The sequence below is a fragment of the Phacochoerus africanus genome, chromosome X (assembly GCF_016906955.1).
Source record: "Phacochoerus africanus isolate WHEZ1 chromosome X, ROS_Pafr_v1, whole genome shotgun sequence".
Classification (NCBI taxonomy): domain Eukaryota; kingdom Metazoa; phylum Chordata; class Mammalia; order Artiodactyla; family Suidae; genus Phacochoerus; species Phacochoerus africanus.
The window spans coordinates 50,145,594-50,171,299 of record NC_062560.1 but is presented as its reverse complement, the minus strand read 5'-3'; the positions used below and the strand labels follow the sequence as shown (position 1 = coordinate 50,171,299).

Genomic DNA, 25,706 nt, shown 5'->3' with positions numbered 1-25,706 from the left:
AAATTACAAAGAGATAAGGAAACAGTCATAAAAAGAAAAAATAAAAAAACTTCAATATTTTAACTGTATATTCTGAAAAGGAGAATAGTGCTTAAAGAGTGCAGGTTCTGGAACCAGACTGCCTGAGTTCATAGCTGGGCTCTGTATTTACTAGCTGAGTAATTATCAGTTAGTTACCTCACCTTTCTGAGCCCCAGTTTCTTCATCTGTAAGATGTGGCTAATAGTACCTACCTCATAAGGTCCTTATGAGGATGGGCTAAATTAATCCACCTAAAGCACTTAGCAAAGATCTGGTGCGTAGTAAATAATCAACATTAGCTGCTATTTTTTTGGATCAGGTACTGTGTTGTGTTTTCTGTATATGATGTTGTTGAGTTGTTACAATGGCCTGAATGTCCCTCTATAGTAGCTGTTAGAGAGCCCTTCCCTCTGTGCTACAGTTGCTTTGAATTTAATTGCCCTCCTCTTATAGTTGAGGAAAACTAGAGTAGGAGAGGTGGTTTTGCTCAGGGTGCCCTAGCTATATAGGGATGGTCATTTCCAAAGCCCAGAAATTTCATTTTACTACTCCAGAGGGAAAAGAGAAAGAAAATAGAAAGAGGGAGCCAGTCCTGAGTGAGGGGGGAGGCAAAGGGGGACTACATTGCGTTTTATCTCTAGCAAGGGCCTGAGATACCTTTGGGGCCAATGCAGAGCCAGACCAGCAGAAGGCGGGGTGGGTGGAGCTGAGCCAAGGGGGAAGGGATAAAAACAAGGTCCTGATCCACAGCACCCACCCGTCGTTCGTTCGTCCTCAGTGCAGGGCAACAGGTAAGTGTTGCTTTCTGCCTGGTGCCCTCTTTCTAAGTCTGCTTGCCCACCTCAAAGCCTTATACACTGACTCTCTGGCCTGATTAGATCTGACTTTGTTTCTTAGAATCTGTCACTCTGTCATTTTCTATCCCCCATCCCAAGCCTCTTCCTGTCTTTCTCTATTTTCAGCCTTACTTTGTCTTTTCCCCCATTGTTTCCTCTCCTGTGTTAGTTTTCAACACCACTCACTTCACTTCATCACTCTCTGACCTGCTAGCTTTCTCTTATTTTTCCTTTGCCTGAGACTGGTATGTATCTTTTCCTCTAAATCTCTCTCACCGTTTCCATCTCTTGCCTTTACTTACTCTGTATCTCTCAGTCTCTTTCTGTCTCTCTATCTTCCTTTCTTTCTCTGTCCCCCAGAAAGATGTATTGATATTTCTTCTGGCAATTCTCCTTTCCACCCTCATTTTGACTGCTTCTCTGCTTGGCTAACAGCAGAGCTCAATGGGTCAGAGCCTAGAGGGCCAAAGGTAGGGAGAGAAAACTGAGTGAATGTGGGGTGATGGGAATCTAGGGAGAGATTTGAGGGAATTGAGCGATGAATAATTCATATAAATAAAGAGAGAAGATAGGAAAAGTATGTTTTGTCACTAAAAGGGCCATACACTATAAGTCAGTAAATTTGCATTCTCATCCTAATTTATTATGAAGCAAATCATTCATCCTCTGGAAAAAAGAAAAAAGAAAAAGAAAAAAAAACTTGGCCTATAATTTCCACAACCTTTTCTAAGTTTGATTTTGTGGGCTTCTAAATTTTTCTGTTCTTGAGAATTTCTGGATTCTGATTCCAGGTATCTAAAATTCTCTATGATTCTTCAGTGACATGGAGAGGGTGCTAGGAGGAAGCAAAGCCTGATGCTTCCAACTCCTAAAGAGAAGTGACAATGTACCCTCCAGACTTAACTGATTCTTACAAAGTAGGCCACAAAGGGGAGACTGGGAGCAAGGAACACTTCAGTGAGTGGTCTCAGGCTTTCTGATGGGATAGAGTTGTGGTTAACCCCTCTGATTAACCCCTGCAGATTGACCACTGACACAAGAGAGGAATTTAAGGTGTAAGCAGTCACTTGGCCCCAATTTTCACTGTTATCTGAAAGCATTGTTCTGAGAAGACCCTGGCAAAGATTGGAGCATAAATTGTTAAATGATGGAGTGAAAGAACGAACAAATGAATGAATGTTCACCAGTGCCTGAAATTCCACTTGTTAGAAATCTGTCCCTTTGGTAAAGGCATTGGTTACAGCTCAAAATCAAATGTCTCAGAAAGGGACCTGTTAGTGCAGCAGAGGGGATTAAAGTCTGGAGTCAGGCTCTCAGTAAAGAAAATACGTAGTATGGAGTTCCTGTCATGGCTCAGTGGGAATGAATCTGACTAGCATCCATGAAGACATGGATTCAATCCCTGGTCTCACTCAGTGGGTTGAAGATCCAGCATTGCCATGAGCTGAGGTGTAGGTCGCAGACGTGGCTCAGATCTGGCATTGCTCTGGCTGTGGCATAGGCTGGCAGCTACAGCTCTGATAGGACCCCTAGCCTGGGAACTTCCATATGCCGCAGGTGCAGCCCTAAAAATAGAAATAAAGAAAATATGTAGTCATATTTGAATCATAAATCCATGGTGGTTAAGTTAGTAGGTTCTGGAACCAGACTGACTAGGTCTAAATTCTGGTTTTCCTACTTACTAGCTCTGTGACCTTAACAGTTTACTTAAATTTTTTGGGTCCTTGGTTTCCTCAACTTTGAAATAAATTTGACATTAATATATACCTCACAGGCTTGTCATGAAGATTAAATAAGTCAATATGTGAAGCATTTACAAAGGGGTCTGGCACAGTGAGAACTCTACAAATGACTGTTAGAACTAGATGGAATCTATGAAGTTATCTTGTCCACTGTCTGTGGAGAAACTGAGGCCCAGAGAGAGAAGTTCATATAATAAATTGTAACAAAATAAGGACAAGAATCAGGAGACAAGACTTAGCTTTTCAAAACTGGCCTGATATATTTATGATATTATTTCCCTTGGATACTTTCACTTTTCCTGTATAGAAAATGAGGACTAGAAAAACACTTTTTCAGTGTTTACTCTAGGATAGGCACTCTTCTACACACTTTATATAGATTATATTACTGAATCTTCACAACATCCTTATGAATTAGATTGTCCTTGTTATTATCTACATTTTAAATATATGACATTGGAGTTCCCTTGTGGTACAGCAGATTAAGGATCCAGTGTTGTCACTACAGTGGTCCGGGGTCACTGCTGTGGCATGAGTTCAACCTCTGGCCTTGGAATTTCCACATGTAGTGGGCACGGAATATATATATATATATATATATATACAGAGCAGAGTCTGTATATACAGACACAGAGCAGAGTTTTCTAAGATCTCAGAGCTAGTAAGTGGTAGAACCAGGTTTCAAATGCAAGTAGTCTGGATCCAGAGGCTGTGTTCTTAATACACTAAACTGTCTAAAATTCTCCCTTGATTCAATTTTACTCACTCCAATCTCATGATAGGCAGTGAGATAGAATGGAAGCAGAGTTCAAGGTAACTAGCAGGACTACAAGGCTATGTGTCAGAAAGATGGGAAGACAGAGTAAGGCAGGGCAAATTTCGGGAAAGCAGTATCAGAACAGAGAAGTTGGAACTGGAGCTTGAAAGAACTTGATAATTTAACAAATTCAAAGAAGTAACCCGTATTTTCCCAGGTCCCTTAACATATCATGGTTAAAGCCCCTTAGAGGAGATGTGTGTGTGTGTGTGTGTGTGTGTGTGTGTGTGTGTGTGTGTGAGCGCGTGTGCTGAACTTCTATTTTTATACCTAGGGGCAGGATGCACCATCATCCCAAGGCAGGACTGGATTTTGCTTTTTTTTTTTTTTTGGTCTTTTTGCCTTTTCTAGGACTGCTCCTGCAGCATATGGAGATTCCCAGGCTAGGGGTCGAATCGGACCTGTAGCTGTCCAGACTACACCAGAGCCACAGCAACATGAGATCTGAGCTGCGTCTGCAACCTACACCACAGCTCATGGCAATGCCGGATCCTTAACCCACTGAGCAAGGCCAGGGATCAAACCCACAACCTCATGCTTCCTAGTTGGATTCGTTAACCACTGAGCCACGACGGGAACGCCTGGATTTTGCTTTTAATCTTGGAGGTTTTCCTTCACATTACATAGCCCAATGTTGTCATTATTGTTGTTAATGTTTGGGGAAAGGAATTCGCAAGAGCCTGGAACCTGGCCATCTGCCTTGCCTGCTTCTTCTTGGGCCATCTGCCTCCCTAACCACCAATAGCCAGGGTTAGCCCAGCCAGATGCTCAGACATGATTCTAGAAATGAACTCCTCTTCTCTCCCACACCCTGGTCTCAGCTTGGGGAGTGGTCAGACCCTAAATGTGATAAACTCTGGGAGCCTTATCTGTGGTCTGCAGGCTCAGCCCCAAGCACTTTAGCCTTTGCAGACAGGCAGGAGAAGAGAAACTCATTTTTCCAGATATGAGGTAGGCGTCAAATCCAATTCAATACCTACTATGTGAGGTAGACATAAACACCTAACATTTGATGGCTGATGAAAGCTGACTCAAAGAGGGAAAGTTACTTTCCAAGAACATCCAACAAGGAGTTGGGGAGCTGGAATTCAAATAAGAAAAGTTAACACTTTCTCTTAGGCACTGTCCTCAAGTCTCAACATGAGTTTCATTTAGTCCTTTCAACAACCCCTGGACTTTCCCAATTCCTAGAACCACATACCCTACCCCACATACCAATCTGTGCTCCTATGACAAACTGTGAGATTTGGAGAGAGGATGTTCTGGGATGGAAAAAGTGCAAGAAATTGCTTTGTGAGTTAGGAGGAGGGTCCTTGCCCTGTGAGATCTAAAAGGGAAGGGTATTGCTCTGTAAGAGGTAAAGGTGGTTGCCATATGACAACATAGCCACAGGTTGCTTCTGTTCACTTGTCTCTCAGAACATAAGGCCCTAAATACCAGAGGTGTTGTTAGGTTCTACTCAGTGTCTTTCCTGGTGGTGGTAGGGCTTTAGTCTTCCTACATTCCTCCCATCTCTCTCTTATTGTCCTGTCCCGTAACTTATCTCACCCTCTGATTGCCAGATCTCTAGTTTGCCCTTTTACTTTTAATCTATTTCTTCTTGCTCTCTCAAGCTCTCTTTCTCTTCGTATATCTCAGCCCTCTCTCATCCCAATCCCCAACCAAACTTAGCCACCTCTCTGTCTCTATCCTTTGATCTTGTATCTAGTTCCTTCTCCCTATCACACAGTCTCAGTCTCATTTCCCTTAGTAGGGCCAAGCTCCTCTTCCCCTAACTCTTCCTTGTTGTTCTCTCCTATCCCTACAATCTCTAACAGTGTTTTTCTTTCACATTTGTACCTGACTGACTCTCTACCCCTGCTAGGCACAATTCTCTTCTCTCCTGATCTCAGTTTTCTGAGTCTTTGTGTATTTCTCCATGCTCCTTGATCTAACCTCATGTCCCTCTTGTGTCCCTCTATATGTCTCTAACCCTAACTCTACCTCTGCTCTGTTAATCTCCCTCTCTCTTTCTCCCTCCCTCCCCCTTCTCTTCTCTCTTTGATTTTTTTTCTCTAATCTCAGTCTCTTTCCCTATACTTATGCATTTACCATAAGCCTTTTGCCCTTTATTTTCCTGGATCTGTCCTCGTCTCCATGTTCTTAACTCTACCAGTCCCCTTTCTTTCAGGCTTTGATCTTTCTCTCTCGCACAATTTCTGTTCTTCTAACTCCAACACTACCACTGCACCTCTGTTCTCTATTACTTTCCTCCTTTTATCTTTCCTAGTTTTTCTTTTCTTCTGACTCTTCCCCTACTCTCCTTCTCTTTCGTTTGAGTTCCTATTCATTCATTAATTTACTCGCAAATCCAACAAATATTTATTGAATGCCTTCTATGTGTATTTGATTTACTGTTTCTTATCTTCTCTCTGCCATTTTTCTCTCCTCTATCTTAGCCTTTGTCTCTTTCATTTGGCCATATACTTGTTTCCCAGATCCCTTGGGTCTTTCTTTCACTTACTTCTCTATCTATGGTTTTCCAAAGGCCAGGAGCAAATCTAAAGACAGTAAAACACCAATCTCGTGGCACATGGTGCCCTTTTGCCCTGTTCCCTGAATCTGCTTAACTAGTAGCTGTGTCCTCAAGCTCCTTGTCTCTCTGGCTGGGCATGCTCAGGAAAAACTCAGAGCCATGTTTTAGGAGCCCTGGTCAATGGCATCTGTCTGCATTAATAGGCTGAATCTTCATTTGGTTGAGGCCACTAGACTTAAAAAGAGTTTTTGCTTTAAGTGTTTATCAAAGTGTTGGTGGGTTCTAAACTCTCATCCTACCACACAAAATCACACTTCAGTTATCCTTACCATCACAGAGGGGCTCAGTGGCAGAGTCTGAATCAGAATTCAGTCATTCTGATCTCCAATAGGAACTCTTCCCTTCAGCGCTTTTGCCTAATGGTCAGTTTCCTATTTCTTCCCCTCTGATACATTCTTGGTACATTTTAAAATTGGTGGAGAAGCTAAAGGCAAAGGATCAAACACAGGAATGACCTTTGGATTTAGGACAGGCTTTCATGGTGAAAACTCATCTCTTCCACATCTTCTGCAGAACTTCGGGCTCAAGATGGTGGCAGCAGCCATGTTGCTACAGCGTTGCCCAGTGCTTATCCGGGGCCCCACAGGCCTCCTGGGCAAGATGATTAAGACTCACCAGTTCCTGTTTGGTAATGGACGCTGTCCCATCCTGGCCACCCAAGGACCAACCTGTTCTCAAATCCATCTTAAGGCAACCAAGGCTGGAGGGGGTAAGAAGTCATTGCTGGAAAATGGGGGAGAATATCTGGGTCCTGGAGACAATGTTCCAAGTCATACTGTTCATCACTACATGAAAATTGGGAGGGTTCATTTGAAAAGTGTCAAGGAAGAATGAGATGGCCTAAAAATACACCTGGGCTCTGACTTCTGGCAATATCTCTAACAAGAGTCTTATTCTCATGCCTCTCACACTCTATATATTTCAGTCATTCTGAAACTACTTAAAATTTCCTAGATTAACTTTATTGCCTCAAACTTCTGTGCTCCTGCCACATGACCCTCTTCCCATGATCTTTACCAGAATACTCATACTTCTCATGCAACACTTAACTGAGGCATCATCTCCTCTATGAAGACTGCCTAGACTTCCAGCCTGTCCATTTCCAATTCTAGGTCATATCCCTTCCCTCTTCTAAGTTTCCATAGCCCATTCCTCCCTCCTATCCCAGCACTGTTCACAATATGTCTTCAGTATGTGCCATTTTCAACAACTTAGGAGCTCCCCTAGCACAGGGACCAGATACATTCATCTCTGTGTATATACATAGCCTGAGACAGAGCTTTGAGATATAGTACCTCTCAGTGACCATTTTTTAAACTTATAACTAGAAATTCACTGCTACTTACTCTCTTAAATTTACACAGACTCTCCATCTTGGGCCAAGAGCCACTGTCCTTTCATGCTGTTGGAACTCCAGGATGGGAAGAGTAAGATTGTGCAGAAGGCAGCCCCAGAAGTTCAAGAGGATGTGAAGACTTTCAAGACAGGTTGGAGTTAAGTTCCACATCTAAACTCTACTCCTAATGCTTGAATTTTATTCATCACAGTCCTGAGCTAGGCTAATCCAAGGAGAGCTACTACATATTCCATGATGGAACTCCAGTCTTTTCCAGGGGAATCATGGTAGGCAACAGCTTACACTGAAATGCACCCTCCCCAACACAAATATATGCTTCCATAATCTTTAGCTAAATCAGTCTAAAATGAGCCCTCTAGAGTTCCATCCCCTCTCTCCTGAGTGGCTAAATAGATCCCAAAGCTGGGATTGCACATTTAAGCAATATTATTCTATGATAATATAGATTTGCATGAAAGAGTACCCTTTGCAAGCAGGTACATCATTTAAAAGGGTATGGAGTCCAAGGCAACTCAACTGTTGCAGAACACCCAAGATTATAACATTTGAGAGGTGTTGCCACACTGTCAATATCTTTCATAGACTCTTTTGGGGTATTATTAATGGTAAAAATTTCAAAATTGAATTTTAATGACTTTCAAGAGAAAAGGGTAAAGTACACTGTCCTGCATCTACCTTCCAAATGCAGTACTCAGAAATGCTAACCCAGTTACCTCACCCAAGGGAAAATCCGAGGGAGGAGAAGTATAATTCACCTTGTAGAAAGTTTCCAGACACAAAAGTCTCTACTTGGGAAGATGAAAAGGGGCTCACTTTGCAGAATATTTCTCTCTGCACAACGCTTCCCTACTTCCTAATCTTGAATTTTTATGTTACATTAAGTTTAAAGAGGACAGAGGTGTTTTCTTCCCCTGCCCCCTTTCTTCATGGCCAATGAATCCCATATTCCCTCTCAGACCTCCCCATCTCCCTGGCCTCAGCCAGCTTGAAGAAGCCATTCTCCAGTGCCCAGGATCCAGAGAAAAATTCAAAGAAGGTCACACACCTGATTCAGAACAATATGCCTGGTGAGTTTGCTGAGGTGAAAGTAAAAAGGAATAGGAATATGGAAGGGATGCTAAAAGTGTTTCTGCCACAGTAGAAGAAATGGCAAAGATATATTTTAGAGTCAAAGGGAGTCTGAGTTTAAAGTTTAGTGCTGGCACTTGATGAATCTGTGTGCTTTGGACAGTAAGTCACTTGCCTGAAGCAGGATTTTTAACACATCAAGTTTATCATGAGAAGTAAATAAAATTCCAATTACATATGCAAGTGCCTCTAACTAGTTATGAAGCCTCATTAAATATTAGGTTTATTCCTAGTATCTTTTCTGCATGTTTCCCTCCACAACTCTCACTCTTCATAGAGAAACTTTTCCCCTCTCTTGTATGTGTTTATATTCATTTTCATAATGAAATGTTTTATTTTCCCAATATAAAATGGATCCAATTCATTGTAAAATATTTTTCAACAGATACAGGAAAGTATAAAGAGGAAAATTCAAATCACTCAGAGTTCCACTATCCACCAGTAATTTTTTGTTATACTTTCTTCCAGATATTTTTCTATGACCCCCCCCCCTCACACACACACACACACACATGTTTGTACTAGAAATGTGATCTTGGAATTCCCTTAGTGGTGCAGCATAAATGAATCTGACTAAGAACCATGAGGTTGCAGGTTCAATCCCTGGCCTTGCTCAGTGGGTTAAAGATCTGGTGTTGCCATGAGCTGTGGTGTAGGTCGCAGATGTGGCTGGGATCCCCCATTGCTGTGGCTGTGGCATAGGCCGGTGGCTGTCGCCCTACAAAGCAAAAAAATAAGAAATGTGATCTTACTTATGCTTTGTTAACTTATGATGAGTCACGGGCATAATTCCATGTCCCTAAACATAGAACTGCATAATAATTATTAATCATTGAAATGTGTTCTGTAGCATGGATCAAATGTCATTTAGCTAATCAAGCACCTATATCTCAGGTAATTTTTTCCCAATTTTTGTATGTATTCCTCCACTTTATATTGTATGTTCGTTATGCATACAAATAAATGTACCCAAAGATAATATAGTATTATCTTAAACTTAGTATGGATATACTAGACATTAATTAGTCTTCTATTGGGTTACTTCCAATTTTTATTATTATGAACAGTGGTGCAACAAATATCCTTGAATGTACCTCTTCCTACACATAAGTGTTTCTCTAGAATAGGCACCAAGAGGTGGGAATTTTGAGAATGTAAGGGTGTGTATATTTTCAATATTTATAAATATTGCAATTAGTCTTCCAAGGAGGTGTACCAGTTATCAAAGAGAGAATTCATATTCTCATATCCTCCCCACAACTTGATATTATCAAACTTTATCAAACTTTTAAAATTTTATCAATTTGACGGGTGAAAATTTATTTTTGCAGTTTGATTTCCCCTCATTAAGCATCTTTTTCTACATTTATTGAATTGTCTGTTTATATTCTTTACCTGTTTTTCTACTGGGTTATATTTTTTCATAGTAACTGTTCAGTTTCTTAAAAAATGAATGCTGAATATCAATAATTTTCTGTTAAATATGCTTCAAGTATTTCCCTAGGTATGTCGGCATGTGCATTTTAAAAACCCTTGCTACATATTTCCAAACACCACTGCAGCAGTGATGTTACCAGTTTACACCCCTATTACATAGTTTCCATCTGCAATGATCATATCTGTCTCATGTATAGAGTTCTAGAGTTTAACACTTCCTTTGGCATATAGTATTTCAATTTATCCTTAAAATATGGTTGCTCCATTTTGTAGTAAGAGTGGTTAAAGAAGCAGACTTTAAGGACTTTAGGTACTTATTTATAGGCCACTTATGTGCTATATGACCTTGGTCAAGTTACCTAACCTCTATATGCCTCCATTTCCTCATCCGTAAAAGGAGATACTAATAGAACTTTCCACATATGGTTGTTGTTAGGAATAAATGAAATAATATCCATAAAGTTCCTAAGAGAGGGCATTGCATGTAATAGGCACTTATTAAATGTTGGCTACAATAAATATAATTAAATATTTATTATTATTATTATTACTATGACTACTATATTACTATAGTCACAATACTATCATATACCAGATATTAGTTTGGGTGTATTACATTCTGTTTTTCATCAGATGGTCACAATTTCACAAGGAAGATATTAGCCCCATTCTGCAGATGAAGACATTAAAACTAAGAGGATTCATAACTTGCTCAAGGCCACAAAACTAAGAAGTTACAGAGATAAGACTTTAAGCCAGATCTGTCAAAACTATTTCCACTGAAACTGGAAGTAGTGATTCTGGTACAGAGGCTGCCATACTAAACTCGGGAAAAGAGATGAGGCCATGCCAGGGGTAGGAAGCCTGAGTGAATATATAAATGAATTATTAAGTTAATAAGCCAGTGTGTAAGGAATGGGATGGTTGAATAAAGCATTAATGTTTGAAGTAATAGAAAATGGCAGACAATAAGTTAATGACTGATCAAATAAATGAATAAATGGAAAAAGAATTGGAGAACTCAAAATAAAATAATGAATAAAAGATGGATTAACCAAGAAGTGATTTAAAATGAATTACTTTCATCCCTATCTCTACTCCCACAGGAAACCATTTCTTTGGTTATGACCAGTTTTTTAGGGACAAGATCATGGAGAAGAAACAGGACCACACCTACCGTGTGTTCAAGACTGTGAACCGCTGGGCTGATGCTTATCCCTTTGCCGAACACTTCTTTGAGGCATCTGTGCCCTCAAAGGATGTGTCTGTCTGGTGCAGTAATGACTACTTGGGCATGAGCCGGCATCCTCGAGTCTTGCAAGCCACACAGTGAGTAGCAGGGTCTGGACCATGAGTTGTAGGGATATGTCCAGAGAAGAGCCAAGGCCACAAATGGAAAAAAAAAGACAGAGCTGAGAGTAGAAACCTAGGTTCCACCCAACATCCCTTTTGTTGAGTTCCTTCAGCAAATCTAATCTTCAGACATGAACTAAGTCAACAAACCATGTTTTCCAAACTCTTTGGTGTCCAGCGCTATGGAGGAAAGGATAGGAAACTGAGCAAGGCCCATTCTCCATGAGCTTTTACTCTGGCTGCAGAATGAGTATTACCAAAGAGGTTGTGCAGCCTTCTCTAGAAGGTCTTCCAACCTAATCAAGCTCAACCCAGCTTCTCCCTTTATCTGAGTGCCTTCAGCCTGAGAAGAAAGGGCCATTTCTCCCCGTTGTCCCTATCCTGTCCTCTACTTGGTTGTATAAGACACAGCTCATAGAGAATCACTAAGTCAATATTAACCCCCATCAAGGAACAGAAATCTATTCAGTTCCTCAGTATCTGACAATGGTTTCTCTTCCTTTTCTTCCCTCTGTTTTCTCCTGAGCAGAGAGACCCTGCAGCGTCATGGAGCTGGAGCTGGTGGCACCCGCAACATCTCGGGTACCAGTAAGTTTCATGTTGAGGTGGAGCAGGAGCTGGCTGAATTGCACCAGAAGGATTCAGCCCTACTCTTCTCTTCCTGTTTTGTGGCCAATGACTCCACTCTCTTTACCTTGGCCAAGATCCTGCCAGGTAAGTCTGCCTGAGTTTTGTTCAGGGCTGGTATCCTGTACTATGGCATCTAGTCTTACTACCTCCATCACTCCTTCCCCATCTTATGAGTTCACTTGCTGCCACTGTCCTTCCTTTCTTACTCACCTTTCATGTTTTCAACACTGGATGACCATATGCCTCTCCTTTCTCCCCTTCTGCGCATAGGCTTAAGACTACTACTGAGGAACATTGCCTAACCTCACAGAAGGGTGACATAAATGTGTCACTTCCCAACTCAACTGCACTCTTAACACTTTATATCCTTACATGAACTTTTTTCAAACTTTTTTCCCTCTTCTAAAACCTATAGCTACCTCCTTCAGTTTTAGCAAATAACCTCACATCTTACATCACGAAGAAAACAGAAGCCACCAGACAGGAACTCCTTTAACTTGTAGCCACCAAATCCACAAATTTACCTGACTGTTCATCTACCCTTCTTTCCTTCTCTTCTTTTACAAGCTGAAGACACATCTCTCCTGCCTAAAGCCAATCCCTTCACTTGAATAACACATCCCATCCTCCTGCTCTCCACTCTCTAGCAATATTGTCCTCAACTCATAAGCCTGTCATCCTTCCATCACAGCCCAAACCAAGATGAATATAACTTTCCACCTTCTCTATGTCAATCCTGGACTTAGATAATTGTTCAGATGGGAGCCACGAAAAATTTATGGTCCCCAACCTCTAACAGATCCTCTATGCTATCTGGCAATCTTGTTTCCATAGTCAGCTTTCCAAGTCTTCAGGGAAACTTTGCCAAACCCTCATTCTCCTCAGCCTTCTTATACCTGCACCTCACCCACACCCACAGCAGATGGCTTCACTTCCTACAACACAGAAAATAGAAGACCCCAGATAGTAATGTCCTCAACTTCTTACCTCAAACTACCTACAAACTCAGGAGCATTCCCACATGTCCTCGCCTTGCTCCTTCTTGCCTGTCACAATGGAAGAGGTGCCCTTTTTCTTGTTGACTGATCCTTACATTGGTGATCTGTGTCTTCCTCCTCAGGAATCTTGATCTCTAAGTTTCCCCTCTCCATCCTCTATCTTCAGTCTCTCTCTCTCTCTTTAAACATGTTGAAGTACCTTGTTATCCCCCCCAAAAAAATTTCTCTAGTCACTAACTACTGTCCTCCCTATTTACAGACAAGCTGCTTGAGAGAAGCCTCTACAGTTGCTATCTACTTCCTCACTTCTTGCTGATTTTTCAGCACACTGTAAACATCTCTACTGCTTCTCAGAAAATTTTTTTCTGAGATCACACATAACCTCAACTAAAACCAACATCTTTAGGAATGTTTTCAATGAATCTACCTCTTCAGCCATTAGAATTCAACTTCTTTCCATTTCCTCTGCCAGCCTAGACCAACATCATTTTCATGATTTCACCTTTGCCTTCCTACAATATATTCTTCACAACAGTTAGATGATATTTTAAAAATGAAAACCTGCCTTTGTTACCCCTTGCCCCAAACCTTTAATAGTTCCCCACTGGCCTTAGGACCAAATCCAAATGCTTTATCATGCCTTCTAAAGATCTCAATAATATGGCCTCTACCTACCTCTTTAGCTTCATCTTTTGACATCTCTCTTCTCGCTCTTCCATATTCTTCCATCCAGTAATATTCACTCACTTAAAAATCAGTAATTTGCTTTTTCATCCATTCATTCAAGAAACTTTACTTAGCATCTCCTGCACACTTAGCCTTAATCTGGGTACCAGAGACAGAAAGATTAAAAAAGATGTGTTTTTGGGATTTCCCGGGTGGCTCAGCTGGTTAAGGATCTGGCACTGTCACTGCTGTGGCACGGTTTCAGTCCCTGACCCCAGAACTTCCACATGCTATAGGCATGGCCAAAAAAAAAAAAAAAAAGGTGTGGTTCCTGCTCTCAAGAAACTCCCAATCTACTTATCTTTCACAGCAGATCCTCCAGGAAGTCATGCCTGATTTTTGCAGGTAGAAGTGATCCCTTGCACTAATGAAAGGTCACAGTTCCAAAGTGCAGCTTGGGAGGCCCAGGAATCAACTCTCTCCACCAATTTCCCATCTCTACATGATCTTCCAGCATTGTCCAGTAAAGACCCCTGCATTCCTCAGATCTTAGAGAAAGGTCTTCTCCTCTCTGGACCTTACATTTCTCACTTGTACATTAAAGGCCTAGATTCCATGTTCACAAATGGCCCTTCTGTCTGTGACTTGTCATGAGCTTATGATTCAAACTGTAAAACTCTGATGAGTATCTACCCTTATAACAATAAAGAGAGAGGATTCTACCCGGAAGAGTTGGAATTTCATTCATATCAGAAAGAATCTAGCATCAGTCCAACTCATTAGACTGGGATATTCCCCAGGATAAACTCCTTTCTAAGGCTTAATCTTGGCGTCTGGGAGAAGGAACCTAGGCCCTATCCTTAGGAGACTCTAGAGCTTCTTGAGAAATTTAAATTTCCTCTACCACAAGATAATCAAAGGACAGGCTAAGGTTAGAAATGCCTAGAGTGAAGGGTATAGGGGATTAGAGTTTCAGGGCAGAGGAATTCTTCCAAGAGAGGAAGAAGTGTTACAAAATCTTCCAGAGGACAGAGACCAAGTCTTCAAAGGGAGGAAAGGATTGGCTCTCTGCCCCTGCCATGTCAGTCATGAGGTTGAAGTGTGAATACTGGGACAGAAGCTTAATAATTATGCATCTGGTTCTTCAGGGTGTGAGATTTATTCAGATGCAGGCAATCATGCTTCAATGATCCAAGGTATCCGCAATAGTGGAGCAGTCAAATTTGTCTTCAGGCACAATGACCCTGAGCATCTGAAGAAGCTTCTAAAGAAGTCCAACCCTGTGACACCCAAAATTGTGGCCTTTGAGACTGTTCACTCCATGGACGGTATGCATATGTGTGGATGTATATTTCTAAAATTGGTCTCACAAAAAATGACGATAATGATAACAGCTAACATTTATAGAGTGGTAATTATGTGTCAAGCAAAATCATTAGTATTTTATGTGTCTTACTTCACTTACTCTTCACACAATTCTATGAAGTAGGTGCAATTATTATTTCTATATATGTACATGAGGAAACTGAGATACAAACAAGTGATATGACTTGCCCAAAGTCACACAGCCAGTAAATGAAAAAGAATGGAGGCAGCTATTACACTGATCTCAAAAGTTAAGAAAGAAAAGTGCAGAGACAGTACCCAATTGGTCGGCTCAGTAAATTGGTGCCGAATTGAGTAACTGTACCCTAGGATGTATGATTCCAATTCCTTCACACGACAGTCTCTCCATTGGAAATGATGTGCAAACCAATCATCCCAGTGTCTTATTTCTGCAACAGAAAATTTCCCAATTGCCAAGGGTCTTTTTCAATGTCCAGTATGAAGTATTGGAATCAAAACAGGTTTTCAGATCGGATAGACCTTGGTTTAAATCCCGCCTCTGGCACTTACCAGCTCTCTAAACTTGGTTAACTCTTTAGCTATCTGAGCGTCAGTTTTCCCCAAGGTAAAACATATGTTTGTAAGAATTAGAGATGATGGAAGACATGCCATTTATTATGATCTGAGTAGGAATAAATGAACTTTATCATCATACTTCTTTTCTTTCCCGAAGTGAAACAATACTCATATCATTCTATTGCGGTCCCTTTTAAGCAGAAATAAAGTGTTTTATGCATAAACTTTTTGGAATTATTAAAGGTAAGAGCCCCTCACTTCATTTCAATTTGTCACTTTTACAAGAAAAAAAAAAGAGAGTCCACTGTATTCTCTGATTTAGCAAATGTAAGTGCCATCAGCATCAATCAGTGGTGATGCACAGGCTGTGGAACTAGACCATTCATGTTCAAATCCCAGCATGACAACTTATTAGCTTGGGCAAGTTTCTTAATTGTTCTGTGTCTCAGTTGCCTTACTTTTAAAAATGGAGATGATAAAAATAGAAGAGCTGTGAGAATTATTAGTTAATACATGTAAGGAATTTATTCTTGTGCCCTCTCCCACATTTCTGCAAGTAGCAGCAATTATATTTCTACCACTGAAATTATTCTAATTCATTATTTCTCTAGTGGAAACCATGTTGGGACAATTCTACTTCCTTACACATGCAAATACATGATTCCTTATTTTTTTTATGGAAACCCTACCTAAACTGTCAATCATAGGACAGAGTTACTCCCATTGAAATAATTCTTGAGCCATCACACTGTTCTCTTTGTTTTAGCTCCAACTCTTGTGGTCGTCCCCCCTCATGTTGTCCCACAAGTTGCCTATATATAAGATTTACAGCCATTTGAAGAGCTTAAAACAACTATCAGCATAGATGATGCCTAGAATAATAGGGAGAAATGGTAAATCTTCATGGAAAATATATAGGAACAGATTACTTCTAATTCATTTTCATTTAATCAATTGAGACTGAGTCTGTGGGAGGGTGCCCTCAAGTAACAACATTGACAGAGATGAGAAAGAAATACATTCCCACAGAGACACAGAAAAGACAGAAATGTAGATACAAAGAAACTCAGAAAGAGACACAAAGATACGGAGAAAGTCTGAAGTCAGAAAGGTATACATAAAGTGACACAAATGGTGAGAAATGGAGAAGTGAAAGAGGAAGGTGAGGGACCGAGTGAGAGAGACAAAGAAACAGAGGGAGGAAGAGGAGAGGAGAGAGAAAAACAAAGGCAGAGACAGAAAAATAGAGCCACAGAACCAAAGATGGAAATAGCCACAAAAAGAGAGAGAAAGATACAGAAAGGCAGAAAGATAGAAATAGTGAGGACCCATGAAGAATAATGATATTGAAAGGGCTGCCAACAGCACTTGGTTGAGGACGTGAATGGGATCTGAAATCAGGACTACATTAACCTGGAGCAAAAGGTGATTTTTGTTTTCAATTTATTTGAACAAAGCCATCATATAGTCTAGTGCCAATCCTAGAAGGAAATACACAGACTTGTAAGAAAAAATAAAGATGCAGAGAGAGGCTGGCAAATAGCATAAACAAGGGGACAGATATTATCAAAATGAAGTAAAAATAAAAAGACAGAGAGGCAAGCCTTAATCATGAGTTGTGGAACACACACACACACACACACACACACACACACACACACACACACACACACAGCTTAGATGGGAGTGAGCTGAAACCAGTCAACACATACAAAGAAGTTTGGCATAGTCCCAAATGAGGGTGAACACTGTCTCCCTTTCCCAACCCAATGTAGTTATGGTTGCAAATTCCATGCTGGAGATGGAACTGGGGAAGGGTTATAATCTACCTCTATCCATTGGCTTTGCTCAGGTGCCATCTGTCCCCTTGAAGAGTTGTGTGATGTGGCTCACCAGTATGGGGCTCTGACCTTTGTGGATGAGGTTCATGCTGTAGGACTGTATGGGTCCCGAGGCGCTGGGATTGGGGAGCGTGATGGAATTATGCATAAGATTGACATCATCTCTGGAACTCTTGGTGAGTGAGTCCCTTGGGTTACCCTTATATACAATCCAGAAAGAAGGCCCCTAGAATACCCTTTTCTTACCCCTCCCCAAAGTTGCAGGAGCTATTGGGGTAGAATTTACAACCCCAGGCCAAAGAAATCCTGGATTCTCTCCTCCCACTCCCACCTCAGTGCAGAGTTGAGAAAGTCTGGGAGGGTTCTTTGAGAAGGCCCCCTGAGCTGAGCCAAATAGCCATGTTCATCTAAGTAGAGAATTGTAGTTCTAAACTCCTTCCCCACCCCAGCTCCAAGCTTCACTTTTAGCTCCACTTTGGGGCCTATTTGAAGGTCCCCACCCAGCTCCTGCCTATCTAGTCACTGCATATGGCAGGCTTTCCTTGAAACTCCTATCTCAAAGCAGCAGAATTTTCAGCTCTGTCTGCCTTGTCATGGACAGGAGAGATGAACAGAGGCCTGGGAAGGGAGTGTGGAGCTCCAGCTTCTGATGCACCTCCTTGTGTTATCTGGGGCATGACCCTGTTCCTCAGGGGACTTACAATGGGGTCTGTGCATATCCTCTTCTTACTCCTCCCTGTCTCCAGGCAAGGCCTTTGGCTGTGTGGGTGGCTACATCGCCAGCACTCGTGACTTGGTGGACATGGTGCGCTCCTATGCTGCTGGTTTCATCTTCACAACTTCACTGCCTCCCATGGTGCTCTCTGGGGCTCTGGAATCCGTGCGGCTGCTCAAGGGAGAGGAAGGCCAAGCCCTGAGGCGGGCCCACCAGCGCAATGTCAAGCACATGCGCCAGCTACTGATGGACAGGGGCCTTCCTGTCATCCCATGCCCTAGCCACATCATCCCCATTCGGGTGAGAGCCCCATACTACCTATTACCCTTTCCGCCTATCTCTTCTGGGAGTCTCCTCATACCCAGCAAACCAACACCTGCTCCTCTCAACTATGCTTTCCTGTTAATCATCCTCCTTATTGTGACTTTTGTGACCCTTTTCAAAAAATAATCAGCCATTCTGGATTAACCAGTGTTTTTTTTTTTTATTTTTTGCATCAGCTATTATCTCATTTATTAGACTTTCCTGATCCTCACAATATTGAATACTGACCTATAATTCAGTGTTTTTTCAAACTGTGGATCTAGACCATTAATGGGTCACAAAATCAGTTTAATGGGTTATGACTATCATTAAAAAATAGAAGAAACAATAGGAAATGTTGGAGTAAATCACACATAGTAAGGTTATCAAATTATGAGAAATGTGTTTCAGTTGTGTATATGCATGTTTATATGTATGTGTATATAGTACAGTCATGTTGTGAAATGTATTTCTTACTGAGAACTGAAGTCAGAAAACAAAATCAAAATCCATGGGAGTAGCTGCTACTTTGGATTCTCAAGTATGTTTGAGTATGCACTGCCTTTTAAAATGAACTGATAATTCTTTCTTAAATGGCATCTATTTGTGTGTGTCAATAAGTTAGGGTATGGGAAGGACATATTTTTGTGACTTTTTTATGGATGAGAAAGAAATAGTCACTGTTCTTGGGCTAACCCAATGTTCCCTTGAAAGACTGCTTTTGTAAATATATTTCTTTAATTAACCCAATGACAACATCCCAGAGGGGGCTTGAAGGGTTTATCTTCTTACCCAGAACCACCCCAAATCAATATACTAGCTAAGTAAAACCAGTGTGCTTGCTCTGCAAACAGCTTCAAGACAAGGTCCCTGGCCTTTAATTTTTTTTGAAGTATAGATGATTTACAATGTTAGTTTCAGTGTACAGCAGTGATTCAGTTATATATATATTTTTCAGATTATTTTCCAGTATAGGTTATTACAAGATATGGAATATAGTTCCATGTGTTATACAGTAAATCTTTATTGCTTATCTGTTTTATGTATAATTTGTATCTGTTAATTCCATACTCCTAATTTATCCCTCCCCATTCCCTTTTTCCTTACATATCTATAAGTTTGTTTTCTGTCTATTTCTGATTTTTTTACAGATTTTTATTATTTTTTTAGATTCCACATATAAGTGATATCGTATTTGTCTTTCTCTGACTTACTTCGCTTAGTATGATATTCTCTAGGTCCATCCATGTTTCTACAAATGGCAATATTTCACTTTTTTATGGCTGAGTAATATTCCATTGAATATATAGACCACATCGTCTTAAGCCAATCATTTGTTGGTGGGACTTGGGTTTCCATGTCACAGATATTGTAGGTAGTGCTGCTATGAACACTGTAGTGCATGCATCTTAAATTTGACCACCACTTTTGAGCAACTCCTTGAGAAATTCTAGATCTGCCACTGACCAAGTCTCTTATTAAAAAACATGTCACCAACTTTGCTAGTGTTCTTTGATCTGATTCCCTCCACCTGATTAATGGAGCTAGTGATAGTGGGGCCAGGGTGACAGATACTGATAGGCTTTTCTCCTGAACCTAGGTGGGCAATGCAGCACTGAACAGCAGGATATGTGACCTCCTTCTCTCCAAGCATGGAATCTATGTGCAGGCCATCAACTACCCAACTGTCCCCAGGGGTGAGGAGCTGCTGCGCCTGGCACCCTCCCCCCACCACAGCCCTCAGATGATGGAAGACTTTGTGGGTAAGTCCTCAACATGGATTCCTACAGCACTTTCCTTCCCTTTAGCCCCAGTATCTGAAGAAGTTGAGAATGGATTCCATTCAGCTTAAAAATATATTTCTGGAACATCCATTGTGTGCCAGGTTCTATACTAGGGGATTCAGTTTGGTTGAGGAGGCCATAGCAGACCCAAACAATGACTTCAAGAAGTGATCAAAGTTCAACAAAGACAATGCATGGGGGAGTTGTGGGAGCAGAGAGGAGAGGCCTCACCCAACTTCTGAGATTCAAGACAGGCTTCCTAATGGAGGTGACACCTGAGCTGAGTCTTGCAAAGGTGTGTGGTATTGGACCAAGAGAAGAAAGAGGGTATGGAAGGGGTATTACCAGCAGAAGAAAGAGCATGAAGAAAAGCAAGAAGGGTAAGAAGTAGCCTGGGATATATCAAGAACAATAAGTAGGTATGACTGGAATGTAGGGTAGTAAGAATGAATTGGGGGAGGAAAGTGTTTATCTATGAATCTAAAGACAATGCAAGATTTAGAAGCTTGTAGAGCTGACTGAGTAGCTTGGGTTTTATCCTGAAAGATACCAATTTGTCAACTCACCTAAAGTTTACTGGATTTCTGTTGGGTGCAGGACCTGCCATAGAGCATGTTCTCATTCTATGTCTGTTGGGTCAAAGACATGTAGGCAGATGATGGTATAGAAAAGGAGACAGACATAAATGTGAATGGTATTGGTCCAGTGTAATGAGTTCCAATATTCTGGGAACTGGAAGGAGAGTGCTCATTTATGGCTAGAGAAGGTAAGAAAGGTGAAAATAAGGAAGCATTGTAGGTCAGGAATTGCTGCTGCTGCACCTTGAAGTACATGTGGTATGGTATAAGGACATTCCAGAATAAGGAAATTCCACAGCATAGACACAGAGGTAGGAAAACAGATGGCATGAATTTGCAACAGATGCAGAATGATAGTTCAAGGGAGACAAGATAGGTAGGTGCCATTTGTTCAGTCACTTACAAACATCAAATAATGCTAGCCAGTATTTATTATTTACCATGTGCCAAGAACTGTTCTAAACATGTTGCATGTATTAACTCATCTAATCCTCATGGGGTAGAAATAGTATTATTAGCATTTCCATTTTATATATGTGGAAATTAAGGTCCCACAGCTGCTAGATTTGAACTGGGGAGTCTGTTTCTATCTCCGTGCTCATAATTACTAGATGTACCACCTCCCTGAGCTGACCATCTAGACTTCTAGACCTTTTGCTCAGTCCCCTCAGTTGCTCCGGGCTTCAATTATAGAGCTCTTGGTACTCTCAGTCCTCTGGAGTGTCCACTTATGTTGGGCTTTTGCAGGCAGGAAATATGAGAGACATTCACCATGATTCCACCAATCAGTCTTTCAATCTCACAGCAAACCCATCATAAAATCTTGCATATGTTCTCTACAATCTCTCTCAAATCTTTTCTCCAGTGCCACTTCTTTAATCCATGTCAATGTGATTTTTTTCCTAATTTTCCTGCTTCTCTCTTGCTTCCTTCTCATCCCTTATCCATACTGACCACCAGAAGGATTGTTCTAAAAACATGACCATATAGCTACTTGCTTAAACCTTTCTACATTGTCCTATTGTGTCCAAAGTGAGGTGTGCAAGATAATCCACAGGATAAGGGGATTTATTAGAATTTTGCTTACTTTTTATCTTAAAAAATAGGAAATTAAGCATTACTGATAATGACCTCTAATATAAAGACAATGATAATTGTCTATAGTGTATAAAAAACTCATAGATTGGAGAACATGTTAGAACTTTTGTAACTGATGGGATGTATAGCCCCAAAATTGGAGACCATTGGCCTGTAGAATAGTCAAAGCTCCATGGCATGGTATTCAGTGCCTTTAACATGGTGATCTCTATGTGCTCACCTCTTCTCCACATTTGTTTTATTTCTTCAGCTACATTGAATGACTTATAGTTCCTTAATTTTGCTCTAGACTCTTACCTCTGAGACGTTACTAATGACTCTCCCTTCTGATTGGAATGCCCTCACTCACCCCTTCCTCTGGCTTCCTCTTTTGCATCTTCTGGACTTAATCAGGCATCCCCCCCCCCTTTTTTTTTTCTTTTTAGGGCCGCACCTGAAGCATATGGAAGTTCCCGAGCTAAGGGTCAAATCAGAGCTGCTGCTGCTGGCCTACACCACAGCCACAGCAATGCAAGATCTGAGCCACATCTGCGACCTACGCTGCAGCTTGTGGCAATCCCAGATCCTTAATCCAATGAGGGAGGCCAGGGATTGAATCCACATCCTCATGGATAGTAGTCAGGTTCTTAACCTGCTGAGCCACAACAGGAACTCAAATCAGACATCCTTTAATTCATCCTTTGACCACATTACTGAGTACCCACTGTGTACAAGTTTCTGGGGATCCAGTAATAAACAAAACAGACATAAAAATCCCTGTCCTTCTGGAGCTTACATTCTACTGGCAGGAGATAGTAAAAAACCCTTTTAATAATTAGCAAATTAAATTGCATGGTAGTTCTAAGCATAATGGGAAAAAAAGAGCAAGAAAAAAGAGATAGAAGGTGCCGGGGTTTACAGGAGCTAGCTTGGACGAGAGTTGTAACATTAAACAGAGTGATAAGAGTAGAGAACACCAAGGTGACAAGTAAGCAAAGTTGAAGGAGGCGAAGAAGTTACCTGGGCAGAAATTAAGGGAAGGGCATCCCAGACAGAGAGAACAGCCTGACAGGGAAAAACTTAACACAGGAGTATTCCTTCTATCTTTGAAGAACAATAAGTAAATGAGTGTGGATGGAGTGGTGTGAACAAGAAGGAAAGAGAAAACTGAGGAGGGATAACATGGGGCCAGACTGTATAGAATATTATAAGCCATTGGAAGGACTATGGCTTTAACTCTGAAATAGAGAGCTTTCTGAAGGATTTAAGCAGAAGAGTAATATATCTGATTTGGGATTTTAAAGAATTTCTCTGCCTTCTGTGTTGAGAATAGACTGAAAGAAAGAGTGGAAGCAGGGAGATCCCTTAGAAGCCTACTACAGAACTTCAGGTTAAGAGATGATGGTAGCTCAGACCTGAGGATAGTATTGAAGGTCATGAGAAGTGGTCAAGTTTTGAAGGTAAAGCCAATGGCATTTGCTGATAAATTGGATGTGTGCTAGGAGAAAGAGAAAAATAAAGTTGGCTCAAACATTTCCATATTGAGGAGTCCCCGTTGTGGCTAAATGTTAACGAACGAAACTGGTATCCATGAGGATGCTGGTTTGATCTGTGGCCTCGCTCAGTGGGTCAAGGATCCAGCATTGCCATTAGCTATGGTGTAGGTCATAGACGCATCTCCAATTCTGTGTTGCTGTGGCTGTGGCATAGGCCAGCAGCTGCAGCTACAATTAGACCCGTAGCCTGGGAACTTTCATATATAGCACTTGTGACCCTAAAAAGGCAAAAGGAAAGAAGAAAGGAAAGAAAGAAAGGAAAGAAAGAAAGAAAGAAAGAAAGAAAGAAAAAGAAAGAAAGAAAGAAGGAAGAAAGAAAGAAGAAAGAAAGAAAGAAGAGAAAGAAGAAAGAAAGAAAGAAAGAAAGAAAGAAAGAAAGAAAGAAAGAAAGGGAGGGAGGGAGGGAGGGAGGGAGGGGGGAGGAAGGAAGGAAGGAAGGAAGGAAGGAAGGAAGGAAGGAAAGAAAGAAAAGAAAGAAAGAGAGAAAGAAGAAAGAAAGACAGAGAGAGAGGGAGGGAGGAAGGAAGAAAGGAAGGAAAGAAAGGAAGGAAGAAGGGAGGGAAGGAAGGAAGAAAGGAAAAAAAAAAAAAAGCATTTCTGTATTGAGCAACTGGAATTGCCATCAACCAAGATGGGTAAGGCTAAGAGTAGAGTAAGCTTGGTGGAGGGTGGGGAGATTAGTAGCTCAGTTGTGCTCCTGTTAAGTTAGAGATGCCTATTAGATATCCAGGTGAAACTATAAAAAGGCAATTGGATATACAATTCTAGAATTCAGGAGAGGTTTGGGCTAGAGACGAAAATTTCAGATCATCAGCATACCAATGGTGCTTAAGCCATAAAACTAGGTAAGTCACCCAGGGAGTGAGCATGAAAAACAGCCAAGGACAGAAACCTGGGACACAACTGACAGTGAGGTCAGGTTCTGTCCTCTGGGTTCCCACCCCGTCTAGGAAAAACCCCTGCCCCAGGCTCCCAGGTCACCATACTGACGAAACTGTGTGGTTACTGTCAGTGTCGTCTTCCTTACCAGGCTAGGAGATCCCAAGCAGACAGATTCACCTCTTAGGCCACGGCATGTCTTATACTTAGGGAGTGGTCCAGGCCAGGCCAGTATAGCTTCAAATCAGGGCAAATGAGTGCTTCCCAATTGTTTATATAGCACAGCACCCATACACAAATGGTAACATTCACAGCACACAATGGAGCAAATAGAGAAGGCTACTTCTGGTTCTGAGACATCTCAATGTGTTGAGGGTATCTTGGCATATCTGTACTGCGACACAGGGATTAGGACTTACTCTAACCAATTCTTTCCCTCCCCTCCCTGCTACCACCTTCAGAGAAGCTGCTGGCAGCCTGGATTGAGGTGGGGCTGCCCCTCCAGGATGTATCTATGGCTGCCTGCAATTTCTGTCGCCGACCTGTGCACTTCGAGCTGATGAGTGAGTGGGAACGTTCCTACTTTGGGAACATGGGGCCCCAGTATGTCACCACCTATGCCTGAGAAACCAGCTTCCTTGGATCCCCAGTCCACCTGTACTTCACTTGGGGCTAGGCTGCCTCCTGTCCTCTGCTTTGCTGTGTGCCTTTAACTGACTTGAGTCTGAAAATAAAGAGCAAAGTGCAGCATTTGTTACCCTTTGTTTGACAGAGAACAGACAACTGCATTATACTTGACCCCACTCAGACAAGTGGCAGAGCCTTAAGGAAATCACAAATCACCTGTTGGTCTGACCACACCATTTTACTGACAGGAACTAGAGATTTAGAAAAAAGAAGAGGCCAAAAACTACACAGTGAGTTGCACAAAGAGCCAGGACACTTGTCAAGTTTATATGAAATAGCTCTTTCCCCATGGTTTCAACAAAAATGCAGGAATTAACTCTATGGTAGGCCTGTAAACCTGGACCCCAGGTAGCACCCAAAGCCAAGAGATGGAATCAGTCCACACCAATCTGCTTGCAAGAAGGGAGTGGTTCCCCCAAACTATGGAGGTATTCTCCCACAAAGAGAATGGAGGTCCTCCTCAATCCAAGATCCTCTTTCCTTCCTACAGCACCTTATAGAAAAGGATTTATCAGTTCTGTTTCCCAAGGTGAGAAAGAGGCTTGGCTATAGCAAGAACTTGTTCAAGGTAATGCTCCCAAACTTTCTAGGTCATAACATACAGAAAACATTTGCATGGCACATTTGGGTGAAATAATAGTATTAGTTGCCTTGGAGGCAATTTTTCCTGACACTTGTGTAATTCCTGGTACTGCTCGGCAACTCTAGGGTTGAGGGACTCATTTCTTTCCACCCTGTAACCCATCTGTGGCAGCTGTGTGACATACCAGTTGGGAAGCACTGTTTAAAAGTTTCATTGGCTGCCTCAGCTTTCTACCACACCC

The 25,706-nt window shown here is 41.5% G+C and overlaps 1 protein-coding gene across 2 annotated transcripts; it reads left to right on the top strand.

Annotated features, from left to right (window-relative positions):
- Positions 1-688: 688 nt before the first annotated feature.
- ALAS2 (5'-aminolevulinate synthase 2) lies at positions 689-24,942 on the top strand. 2 transcript variants are annotated; one of them, XM_047764852.1, is made up of 11 exons: positions 689-812; positions 6,505-6,700; positions 7,356-7,478; positions 8,305-8,415; positions 11,020-11,242; positions 11,796-11,980; positions 14,709-14,888; positions 17,315-17,479; positions 18,050-18,318; positions 19,922-20,084; positions 24,657-24,942. In XM_047764852.1, the coding sequence occupies exons 2-11, from the start codon at positions 6,520-6,522 to the stop codon at positions 24,818-24,820; spliced, it is 1,764 nt and encodes a 587-aa protein (XP_047620808.1). In that variant the 5' UTR covers positions 689-812; positions 6,505-6,519; the 3' UTR covers positions 24,821-24,942. The 2 variants fall into 2 exon arrangements, with proteins under 2 accessions (XP_047620808.1, XP_047620807.1); XM_047764851.1 differs by having other exon boundaries at positions 697-812; positions 7,356-7,484.
- Positions 24,943-25,706: the final 764 nt, after the last annotated feature.

Bases quoted from the DNA above. Each gene is read 5' to 3' on its own strand.
- ALAS2 (XM_047764851.1), top strand. From the start codon at position 6,520: ATGGTGGCAGCAGCCATGTTGCTACAGCGTTGCCCAGTGCTTATCCGG. The intron at 8,416-11,019 runs GTGAGTTTGCTG...CTACTCCCACAG, and splicing joins GATTCAGAACAATATGCCTG to GAAACCATTTCTTTGGTTAT. The intron at 11,243-11,795 runs GTGAGTAGCAGG...TCTCCTGAGCAG, and splicing joins CGAGTCTTGCAAGCCACACA to AGAGACCCTGCAGCGTCATG.